Below are 12,492 nucleotides of genomic sequence, written 5' to 3' on the forward strand. Positions count from 1 at the left end.
ATGCCTTCTGCAGACAAAACTATCTTTCATATTTATTTCCATGTGATGAAACTTCCATGTTCTGTTTATTAGATTATCTGCTGCATTGGAGAGCCAGAGATTATTTTATAAGATGGCTGTGCATTACTGGAAATCAATTATTTTAATTGGTCTTTCCAGCATAAATTAGTTACCTGCTCTGAAGGAAGTTGTACCTGGCAATGGCAAAACATCATCTGGCCAAAAAGGAAAGGAAGGAGAGCTAAGCTTTCCTAAACACACTCTTGTTTTCACTTATTTTCTAACTTTTGACTCCTCCTTTCTGTCGGTTCTCTCCCGGCGCCTGGCAATTACGTCAATTCTCAAGCTGCTCATTCAGAAATTGCCAGGATACAGTTCCTTTTCCCCATTTCCTAACAGCTCATTTCCATGACTCTAAAGCGGAGTGGAATCCACGTCTCTTTTCCATATGGTGATTCAAAGTGGAAAGGTGAAGGAGATCAGAATTTGCATTCATACTTACTGGGCTGTCAGACAGCAGCAAGGAAATGGCCTAAATCATGCAGACAGCCCCATAATACAGGACATACTGTATAGAGTCTAAGGAAAAAATAAAGCATTCTTCAACTGCTCTAGGACTTATTTTTCCTTAAAATTAAATAAATTAAAACAGCATATTTCACATTGCGCCTGTGTACAGACTGACAGCCTATGTCTAATGTATTTAAGCTCCTACAGAAGAATAAATTAGATAAATTACATGTCAGTAATTATGCAACATACCTTTGGTGAGTGCTTGCTTAAGCCTGTTCTTCCTTAGCTATGGAAGAACAGGTCACAGAAATGCTGACTGCGTTCCAGAGACCAACTAATAAAGTCAGCTTTTTCCTTAAATGAGTTTGCACAATAAATACATTTCATTCCAGAGAATGAAACGCAGCCGTGACCCATCATCTGTGCAAACATAGGCTGCCTAACCAGACCCCGAGAAAGCCAATTTGCCAGCCCTGCTCTTGTGCTCCCAGGTTGGATCCCAGGACCCTTACCTATCTAAGCACTGCCCATGAAAAGTAGAGGCTGCAGCCTGGGCCCCGATCACCCCGCTAAAATACACAGATGTCATGCAGTGCTGCTATTCTGAGGGTCTTGGAACCACACTACTTTACTGCATGGAAAAACAGAAACTACCAAAGAGAGAAAAGAGACATTTGATGAGAAGCTTTAACTTGTTGTTATTTCCCTGGAATTGAGCATCCGTGTATCGATCAGGTTAGGTTGCTTATCAGCAGCCCTCTAGGGATTAATTCGATCAGCAGCAATAGCTGTGCGGATCCTTTCTGAAGCTGTGTTTACCCCGGCTGTCTACATTATAAACATATCACAGTGCCACCAACAATACCATGAGCCAAGCACTGAACAGACCTTACAGTCAGGCTTGATCCCTCTGCACGTTCTCCAGAGAGCTTCAGCTTCCAGGAAGCTTATCTGCCCTCTGCAAATGGCACTGGCAAAGAAAGACATCTCTCTCCAAGCTGCAGTCTCCCTTGCACTTATTGCATTCAGCGCGGCTGCTGCTGTGACATGAGTTCTGCTCACTCTATTCATGCTGAACTACCCCCTCGGTACGACAAGCAGCCAACGATCATCAGCAAGGCTCTGAGGAGGCTGGGAAAGGCAGCATCGCTTTGAGCATGCACCAGACATCCTCTCCTTCTCTCCGAGACAGGCTTGCGCAGAGCTCTGCATCTTATCCAGCTAATGAGGGAAAAACGAGAAGTAAAGCATTGAAGCAAAGCATATATACCGGACAGCCAGGGCAGAGGGGATTTGTAGAGCAATAACCTGTATTAATCCTGCACAAAGGATCAGACAGGATCCTGCAGGAAGGATGCATGGCAGGGCACAGCTGCATCCCGAAGCACTGAGACCGCCGTGGGAGCCTGGCCTGGACAGCTATGAGTTAGCAAATTCCCTCAGCGCAGGGCTGCCATAAGGTGTCTAGACTGAGGTGCTCCTGGGACACACTGCCTTTGAGAGGATGAAGCAGGGAAGCCTGGCTGGGTAAAGCCCCCTCTTACACCCATCACTGATCTGCAATCCTCCCAGCACCGCACTCTCTGAGGGCTCCTAGCCCTCAGAAAGGCACCTGAGCTGGGTTTAACAACACACACACGTTCACCACCCCCTTCTATATCCTACCTGCGCCTCCTACACCCAGGGCACGGCTGACCACACAGCCACACAACCCTCCCTCCACCCTGCTCACACCTCTGCTGGGATTTGTGACACCCCCACGGAGTCAGAGGACCCCAGACCCAGGGAGGGGAAACACCAGGCGCTAGCACCCACTAACCAGAGCCACCGAGTCCCTCTGAAGCGGCACATGTACACATGTACCTCCCTCGGGCCCCAGCCTGTCTCCTTATGCCTGGAGCTGGTGGTCTGGGAAATGCAGCAGTGAATGGGAAGGCAGAGCCAGACCTTCTCGTGCCCAAGCAGGATATCACTTGCACCTCCCCAGACTGGAGGTACAGATGCAATCACAGCTCTGCCATGAACCAAGGTGCAACGCAGGTTCTTGATACCTGCGGAAATGATGGGTAAAGGACACAGCCCGCCATGTAGATCTCCACCCAGGGAGCTGCAGGGCATGGCTTAGAAAACAGGTGAAGAAAACTGTCATGTAAAAAATTAGCCCTGTCCTTCAACAATCAAGAATGGCAGGTAAAAGGCCACGCTCAGTAGTCATTTGGGGTCTCGCTTTGAGATCCCAAGCTATCCCCTCCAAAGTCAGGGTCAACTCTTCTACCCCAGCTGCACAGCAGTGTTAACACCTCTGCCCAATGCAACCTGCACTCCCATGTGCTCCTGGCGAGCACCCCACTTCTCTGCACCCCAGGATGCTTGCAGCAGGGAGCTGAGTAGGGTGGCTAATGCTGCCAGGCTTGGTACTCATCCTTTGCTTTTTTTGGAGCTGTGGTAAGATGTAGAATGTACCTTCTTCCCGCCAGCCCTGAGTCATCCAGTTGGCAGCATAGCCGCTTCAGCTACAGCGTGGCCAACTCAGCCCCTTTTCCCTTTGGCAGACGAAACAAGGAGATGAATGATTACGCTGATAACACGAGTGGTTTGGGACCTTCCTGCATAAAAGACTGCTGACAGAAACAAGAGCTTGGATGATTAGCGGCCACCAAACCTGTCTGTTACAACAGACACATCTCAAACGCCAAAGTCCAACGTGCAACTTTTTAACGATGACACCTACTACCACTTACATGAAGCTACTGTGCCTTAGCTGGCTCTGAAACAGCAGCAATGCCTACCGCTGTGAAATTCCCAGGCTGAGTTCATTATTAGCGTGCTTTAGAGACACAGGCACACAACTACCTTGGGAAGAAAGCAGATCAGACAGAGGTTTTTCTAGAAGTTTTTCAGGAAGTTTCAGGTCACGTTAGACAGTTACATGGCTATGTCCACGCAAAGGCAAGGCAGGCAACTCTCAAAGGCAACCTTATTCCCACCTGTGTTCGTCAAGACTGTTGTAAGAGAGTGCTACTAAAAGGCCATTACCTATTTGTCAGGTACAAATCCTGGGCCTGCTCACTTACTCACATTCAAGCCTAGCCAGACTCGGGTGCGACAAGATGACTGAAATGGATCTTGCAAGAATACGTCTCCAAAACTCTCACTTCACCCTCAGCATGCATTTTCTGTATGGTCCTTCATTCGCTCTGTTTGTCAGCAACCAGCCTCCCTCCACCAACAGTATTTGATTTAGTCATTTCTGACATGAGATTATTTTTACCCTTTTGTTGTTACAATTGCCTGAAAATAAAGTTTGGTAAACGTGCCACGAAATCCTAGGATATGGCATGAAAGGCAATTACACTCTGGAGAAAATGTTTCTCTATACAGAGCGCTTTAAATACATTGTACTGTCTTGGCAGCGTTCAGGGCCTTCTCTGGAGCCTCTACCCCATTTGGGAAATTTGTGTTCAGTTAGTTTATCGCCTTAACACTTAACCTTCCTTCAACTGATAGCAAATGTGAGCATCTCTGGCAGGAACAAAGGAGCTGGGGTCCCTCTAGACTGAAGTGACTTTCGGAGGTGATCCCTGGGACATCTTGTGCCTCCCGGAGTGCGGTGATACCTGCACCAGACCCACTCCCCGGCTGGAGAAGGTTCCGGTCAATGGTGCAGAGGAGTTAATATAAGGCCCGCTGCCTACGAACATCACCTAAGCCCTAAACAATATTTATGTATGTGTGCTGTTTCTCACCCATGGGCTTAGGAGAGAAAATGCAGCAGGATACAACCAACTCCATACGCCGCTTCCCCCTTCCGTTAATCAGGCAGGCAGCCAACGCCGAAGCCTCTCGCTGCACGGACGCAACATGAAGCGTGACGAGGGCACCATGTCACCGCTGCGAGGAAGGCTCAGGGCATCTCGGTTCTTCCCCCAAAAGGGGAAAGGCAGGCTGATCTTGCTCCTGCTTATCTTGTAATGGATCAGACCATGCTATTGAAATTCTTTGTACAATGCCGCTGCCTCAAAACCGAAGGCACAAAGACCAAGCATCACGTTTAGCAATTTGGGCCTCTAGCTCGCCGTGTTGTCTTGTCTCTTCTTTCAAGTCCCAACACTTCATTTTCTTTTCTCATTTAGAAGCTAGTAATTTGGTTGTGAATCTTCTCATATCTAGTGGCTTTTTGTGTAAAGGCCTGCCTGTCTGAAACATCTCAGCTTTCACTTTTCAGGAGGTTCCCAGCATTCAGAGTCACAAAGAAATGGCAGTAAGTGGAATCTGAAAATCTACCATATAAAAGGTCAGAAAACAAATGACAAACAGAAAGGATGTTAGCACTGTTAGTTAATAAAACCAAAGGACTACCAAAATCATCCTTTTCTTTCCAGCTTAACCCATTGCTGTGCAGTCGGAAAGTGCGGCATTGATGATCTCAGCCTGTCCTGTGCTGGAGAGGAGTCCCTTCTCACCAAAACAGTTGCTCGGCCCTTCCTGGCAATCAGGCCCCTTTAAGAGCTCTCACGAATTTCACGTCCAGTTTGAAAATCCTGACCAAGAAGTATATATAACCTCTGTAATCACTTTTGTGGTTTTGAAACTGAATTCTTGATGAGTGGGTCATTCCGATTACAACATGGGCCATGATGGGAAACATGAGAGATTTCACACAGTTTGTTTCAGTCTGTGCTGTTTAAATGAGTGACTGGGAGCAGAGGTCTCTAACGGCTTTACTGTATCAGGGGGAGCAGGCTGCTGAGCATCTGCAACTGCCAAGCACAAAGAATTTCAGGAAAACGCCGGTGTAACCTTCATCAAGCTGGCTGGACTTCACCACGGCAAACACAGGATTTAGACTAACAATCCTTATTTTGGGAAAAGCGGGGTCCCTTACTCTTACCAAAAAATTGTACAAAAAATTACACATCTGCAGCTCCCTCAGCCATTCATCCAGCAACTAGCAGCAGTTGGGAGGTCTATGCACCACTTAGCACGTTCAGTAAGAGAGCCTTAAATGATGCATAGCCTTATGCTGACCTTGTGCCCAGGGCTAAATCCTACGCTTGATGCATTACACACCCCTACACGAGCTCCCGGGGATGTACGTATGTGACAGTAACCCAGCTTTGATAGCTGACCGGAGGCAATTTCTTCTGGGTGCCATACACTCACTCACCCTAATTTGCTCTGTGATCTTCAAAAAAGCAAATTATTTTTATGAAACGAGGGAGAAGGGTTGCCTGTTTTCAGGCCTGACTAACCAGAGAGTAACTAGGGCAAAGTTTGATCCGTTTCAAAATAGCATAATATTTTTAATGACCCATAAGCCCATTTTTAGAACACAGCGAGGACTTTCTGACTTAGTTTGACTAAAAGCCTTGAGACTCTTCCTTCACCAGCTAGGCTGAAAAATGTGGCAATGGAAGAGTCACCCCATGGACTGATGTCACCAGACAATGCTGCAGTCACTGGATGTAAACACATCTTTCAGGGCAATGAGCTTCTATTGTGTAAACGCACACTTCTATTAAAGGGGGCTTTTTTTTCCCCTAGTAGAAAATACAGGCATTTTGCTCTCTAATTTATTAGCTGCAATGTCAACCAGCCTGGTAAAGTGCCAGGAAATCATTCTAGGAATAGGTAAACCTCTGTGGAAGACAGGATATGATTTTGACCTGTGGATGGGTTGCAGCAGAAGGCAGCTGATCCCACAAAGATCCACTTCGATCCATGGATGGTTCCAGATTCTTGCAAAGCTTAGAGAATCTAAGGAACAGTTCATCAAACCAGTGACACATCACATTTCACTCGAGTACGGCTTAGCAGCATGTTTAGACTGAGGGATGTGCCTAATTGTCTTGCTGGACCAAGGCTATACTTTCCAAGATGATGTTTCCTCCATTTATATCCATTTCGGCATCATTTGCATTTTCTTCTCATGCTATCAAGATCTGATGGGAAAGCACCAGCACGTGTACGTGTGTGCAATACTCAACACACACAGAGACGGGACTGACAGCTCTGTGAGACAAAGCTGAGAATGTCAGCATGTTCACTGGGAAGTTTTCCCTCCAGTTTACCGTAAGGTCTAACGACCTTCGTCAAGAGTCACAGTTAAAAATGGCGCTGATCAAATGAGCATTGCTCATTTTCTCCCTGCTCTCTTGCAAAAAGACCACCACCCGCTCCGTTTACTCAAATCACACACTCCGTTATCTGAACGCTTCCACAAACATGTCCCTGAACTGTTAATCATTACCATGGGAAATAGTACACTCATCTACACAAATTAGAATGTAATTTGTGTATCTAAACATCACAGCCCAGCTCACCTGCTCTGCCTGACGAGACAGGATACCGCGAGCACCGATGAGCGAGTTCACATGGAATACAACTCAGGGGAAGTGACAAATTACGCTCCTCAGCAGCCTCAAATAACGGCAAATGGCTGTATAAAACCTGATTTTCTACGAAACAGACAGCGCGTCAGTGGAAGTTGGTAAAGTGATACATTGCTGAGCGCTGGACGCAGCCCTGGCTGTACGCAGGGTGAAAGGCACCAGGAGCCCCTTTGCTTGCTCGGCGCAGCCCACCTGCGGGACCAGCTTCGGCTCCCGTGGGGAAGCTGCAGCTGCCGGCGGATCCAGGCTGGCCGCAGGCAGGCGGCTCCGGAGGAGAAGGGAAGCCTTGAGGAAGACGCCGCCGAACTCCTTCCTCCCCGTGACCCCGCTCGGCTGCCTGGCCACGCTGCTACCAGGCGGGGTTGGTAAAGGGATGGATTTAAAATGGCCCCTCTCTGGAGGGTCTGACACACCAACAAAGCCCTACAGCCTCCAGAAATGTGAGAAAAAAAAAAAAACAAAACCAAAAACCCTCTGCGGGAGCGACCCGCCGGGGAAGGCCGGCGGCTCCGTCTGAAGGTAGAAGGTGGGGTGAGCGGGACTCCTGCTCCCCCGGCTTGAGGGGACATCCCCTGCCCACCCTGGGACCGAGGGCAGGTGCTGTGGGGACAGCAGCGATGGGGACGAGGGAGGGCAGGGCAGGCCGGAGGGCTCCCCACGGAGGTGGCTGCCGTGGGGGGGGTGGCCGGCCCTGTGTGGGGCGCAGAGCCCCTCGTACGCCGGGCCGAGGGCTGTGGCAAGCCACGGGGCGAGGCGCCCAGCACCCCGGCGAGGGCCCCGCCACAACGGGCATCCCCAGCCCAGCTCCCCCCCACACACACACCCGGCCATGCTGCAGGCAGGCAGCAAGGGAGGGGCAGCCGGACACCCCCGCCACCGGCTCCAGACCCCCAGAAGGGATAAAGGGGGGGGGAGTGGGTAAAAGATGCCCGTGTGGACCCACGGAGGGAGTGGGGCGAGGGCGGCCCTCCGCCCCTACAGGCCCCTCAGCCCCCTTCCCGGGGCGGCCGAGCCCCCCCGCGCGTCCTCCCTCCTCGCCAGGCCCACCGCCCCGCCCGGTGGCCCAGGCCCAGGCGGGGCCGTGCGCGTCCCCCGCCCCGGCGTGGATCGGGGAACGGGCCGCGGGCCGCCGCAGGCCCGGCATTGTTCGCGGCCGCGGGGCGGGCGCGCCCGCCCGCCCAGCCCGGGCTCGCAACCCTCCCGCATCCCCACACACACACCGCCCCGCCGGCCGCCCCCCCCCCCCCCGCCCACCGCCTACCCCAGCTGCTCCTCTCCCGGCGGTTCCGGGCCATGGCGGGGCGCAGGGGCTGCCCGGGCCGCGGCGGCTGCGGGAGGTTCCGTCCGCGCTCCGAGCCGCGCTGCGTCTGGCGCGGCTGCCGCGGTGGCGCGGGGCGGGCGGGGGAGCCGGCGGCGGCGGCGGCGGCAGCATCCCCGCCCGCCGCTACGGCGTGGCACGACACGGCACGGCGGTCCCTGGGGCACCCGCCCGCGGGCGTCTACAGTCGGGGCACCCACGCGTGGGGCGTCAGGCGTGGACACCCGTGGGTCAGGCGCGGGCGGGTCCGGGGGTACCCCCCCCACGGGCACCCACCCACGGAGGGGGGGGGAGGGCATGGGTGGGGGACGCAGCACAGCCGGGATGCACCCACACCCAGGTCATTCCTACCAGGGCGCTGGGCTTACCGGGGGGGGGTACCCACGTAGGGGGGCATCCACACGTGGGGAGCCCTAAGCACACTCATGGGCACCCACACCCTGGAGGCATCCCCACTTGGGGGACCAGGCTCATCTGGGGCACTGGGCACCCACCCGTGGGGAGGCACTGGGCACACGGCTCCCCACTCAGCCTGCCCAGCATGGGACGGGCTTGGGGCTCACGCAGGCATGCACCTTCCCGGGTGGGCACGTGCACAAACACCCACCCGGCTGGGATCACCCACGTACACAGAGCACCCAGGCGGGGGACACCCCCGCCAAAGCAAAGCCACACGCACCATGGCTCGTGCACACACACAGCTTGAACGCGCTATGTGCCCTTCCCGGAGCGTGCGGCAAGCATGCGGGGACACGTGGGCTGAGAAATCACTGGAGGGATCCCGCCCTGGGGTGGGGGGGTCAGCCAGCTCCTGCTCCCCCCATTCTGCCACGTCAGATCGTGACTTAGCCTGAGTGCACCAGAACGCCCAGGTGCAGAACTTCGGCAGGGGAGCGGCGGTGCTGGCCCCATGCCCTGCTGCCCCAAGGTGCCCCTCGTACCCTCAGCCAAAACATTCCACCCGGGGGGACGCAGGGAGCACGTTCTGATTTCTTTTATATTGCCTTCCCATGCTCTTTTGCCAGCTGCAGCCTCCCCGTCCTGTGTTAATTGTGCAAACCCAGGAAAAGCGTTGAAGCCCTTTGCAATGCCGGCCACAGAGAGCTCGCCCACTCCCACCCGCACACCGCAGACTGCCACGCAGGTGAGCGCGCTCATCCTCAGCGTGCCAAGCTAATGCTTGTCGATACTTTTGATGCCAACAAGCTGCCTGCCGGTCAACTTGTCTGAAGCCGCAGCCTTGTGCTGCTCTTTGGAAGAAGCATGGCACAGAGCTCAAGGCATGATCTCCAAACTGGGAATGTGGCAGTCACCAGAGGATTGTACAGGCCAAAATCTGGAAGGATGAGAAGGGAACTTGAGCCCCAGACTGTATCTGCAAGAGGAGATATTGGGAGAGTGCTGCTCATTTCTGCACGCTGGCCTGCGGTAGTCAGGGAAAGCCAATGGCCATCCAGCTCTCTTAGATGCACAGAAACCGGTGGGACCTGCTCTTCACTTCTGAAAGCGGGAAAAAATTCAAAAGTGAACCAATCTTCTGTTCCAGGCAGCTCATCCGTGCCAAAGCCATGTGTTGTTGCGCTCCCATTGATATGCTGATACATAATTTGTAAGTGCGTTCTCCAATACTCGGCAACTGCCTCCCGTTGGCTTCCTCCCTGTGTTTACAGCATCAGAGCGAAACATATAATTTCAGCTCACTGAAGTGCCGGCTCACGTGGCAGGCAGCTGGATCCTCCTGCCCACAGCTGCCGGGCACTGTGACCACGAGGAGCTCAGCCGCTCATGGCCTTTGCAGAAGCTCCTTTATGATTTTTATAAATAATCCCTGAAGTCGCATGGGCCTGTTGCTTCTTCGAAGCAGCAGAGAAGCGAGTGGCGTTGTGAGGGGGGATTTCTTACGCTGGAGACCGTCAGAGGGGTTCAAATGGGTTGAAAGAGGAGATTAAAAGAAAAGCAGCTGGGAAATGGAGAGAGAGGAGGATGGAAAAGGAGATCTGTTAATTTGAAACTCTAATTAAACTGAGATGGGCTCAGGTCCTGTCTTTCTCATTTCCTTTGAGAATTGCTGCTTAGGTCGAGCTTGTACTGCCCCATTTATAGGCATTTTTTCCCTTTCTCTTTCCATTATGGCACGTGGTATTAAATGAAAGAGGAGCGGAGAGGTTGGATCCTGTGCTGTGCTAGGGGGATTGTCTGCACGCACTCCCAAGGCTTTTTCCTGCATTATTTCCTATGATCCCAAGTCAGGGAGTTTTGCAGATTCTGCTTCCAGGGGGTGACTCAGCATTTGTTCATTTTCACCCACCGTCCATCCCTTCGCTCCACCGATTCATCCTGCCTTTATTTTTCCAGTTGCAAACAGCCCTTCCTAGGAAGTATCTTTACGTTCTTGCTGGCCGAGTTGCCAGATCACAAAGAGCTAATTTCACAGCAGACACACTGAACAGGCACGCAATGGATGGATTCTTGAGGAAAAACAGTGCTAAATGGGGGAAAGGCAAAAAGAGAAAATAGCCTGCAGAGAGAGACGATAGCTGGGGGTCCCCCAGCTGGTGTGCCAAGAGATATGGTGCTGAAAAGGCCCCAGAATTAGGAGAGAACCTGGATTTAAATCCATCATGTGTACCGCTCACACAGCTTGCAGGGGTAGTTTCATAATTCACCTTGATTCGACTGGCCCACTTACCCAGGCAGCATTTACAGTTGCTTTTCATATCCCCAGCCCTTCGCAAACAGAAACCAGCCGCGTTGTGCAAGACTTATGTAAGAGGTGGGAAAGGGACGCTACAAAATCTCTGCTCTTTCTCAGGTGCCACCAAGTACTCGCCAGGGCTTGCTCTTGAGAGAAACCGTGCCATCCACATGACTCTTCTTTGCCATGACACAGACAAGGCGCTGTCTTAACTCCAAGTGACAGATCTGTTCTTACGGTGGTTATACAAGGTTCTTGAATATGTTCGCTTCTTCCCCGTAGTTATTATTATCACTTCTGCCTCCTCAGTCTTCACTCTTTCACTGCTTCTGCTTAATTGCATGGGAAAGTAAAAGAATATAGATCTCAACTGCGTTTGAAGAGCGTTGCAAGGGGACTTCTCCCAAGCAGTACACTCTGTGGCGATGATTTGTCATCACTGTTTTAATTTCTGTACCCTTAGTCTTGGGTTAAGAGGCCACAATTCCTAGCAAATATCAAAAAGTGATAAAACAGAATCAGCTTTTTCCCCACTCTTCTTGAAAGCTGAAGCCTTCCTAACATCTTTCTGGTTTTTTCTTACTGAAATATTTTTAAGTGAAGCAGATCTTTGTTGCTTAGGAAATCCTTCTATTCCTGCTTTTCTATTTCTCACTCCAAATAGTGTTATGACCGCCTACATTCACATGGGGTTTGCAGCCAAAGGAATTACCTTTGCTTCTCTGTAAACATGATTGCACACTATGGCTGTAACAGAGCGATCATATTTCACTCATAGAGGAGACAGAATTTCAGCGGTTAATTAAATGACCTGTTTAATCAGTCTGTGCGAAGGTCCTTCCTTCTGGAAGATGGTCTGAAAACTGAAGGAACTACTTAAGAATACAAAAAGCCGTGTAGATAAAGAGCCATCAGCCCAAAATTTCAACCAAACCAACCCCAGCGTGTGTTCAGAGACAGGCCTGGTTTTTACCTCAGGGGCTGCCTTTGCACCATCTGCGTCTGGTCAGTGCTGAGCACCAAAATGACGAGATATTGCAGAAGTCCAGCAATAAACAAATGCAACTTTTCTCATCTGAGTTAGACTCTCAGGCCAGCTTCCAGTAGGTTCCTCACCCCAAACGGCATCCTCAGGGCTCTTGCAAGGTTTTGCTGGATTTGAGTAAAATACCCCACTCTCAGCTGTGGGTTTGGATAATATTGCAGACCCATCTGCGCGTGTGTCGGTGCTGTATCTGGAGCCTTACTGCCTCACAGCCCCAGGTTATTCCTTTCTGTCACAGACGCTAAGACACACCAGCATTGCAGGACTAACTACAACCTTCTGAGATTTCTCCTCCTTCCTCTTATTTCTCTTCAGAGGTCAGTAAGATCTCTTCTAAGCCCAACTTCCCACTTACTTCCAATATTGTTTTTAATTTCTTCTTTCTCTCCTGCACTGACAGGCAGATGGACGCTATATTCAAAACATCCTTCCTTGCCAGTCTCTTTTTTTGCAACGTGGCTTTAGTAAGTCCAAGCCAAAATCTGTGCGTGCCAAGTTTGTTTCTAGGATTTCCCCCTGAAGATACACC

The 12,492-nt window shown here is 51.4% G+C and overlaps 1 protein-coding gene across 3 annotated transcripts in view; it reads right to left on the reverse strand.

Annotated features, from left to right (window-relative positions):
• Nucleotides 1-8,403, reverse strand: part of ATL1 (atlastin GTPase 1) — a 33,054-nt gene extending 24,651 nt beyond the window's left edge. For 2 of the 3 annotated variants that reach the window (XM_052783662.1, XM_052783660.1), the window contains exon 1: nt 4,260-4,320. In XM_052783662.1, coding sequence (XP_052639622.1) covers nt 4,260-4,305 — 46 coding nt within the window. In that variant the 5' untranslated portion in view covers nt 4,306-4,320. Of the gene's footprint in view, nt 1-4,259; nt 4,321-8,166 lie in introns of those variants that run through there. The other variant, XM_052783661.1, reaches the window with a different exon arrangement.
• Between the last annotated feature and the right edge of the window lie 4,089 nt (nt 8,404-12,492).

This window comes from Harpia harpyja, chromosome 3 (assembly GCF_026419915.1).
Source record: "Harpia harpyja isolate bHarHar1 chromosome 3, bHarHar1 primary haplotype, whole genome shotgun sequence".
Taxonomy (NCBI): domain Eukaryota; kingdom Metazoa; phylum Chordata; class Aves; order Accipitriformes; family Accipitridae; genus Harpia; species Harpia harpyja.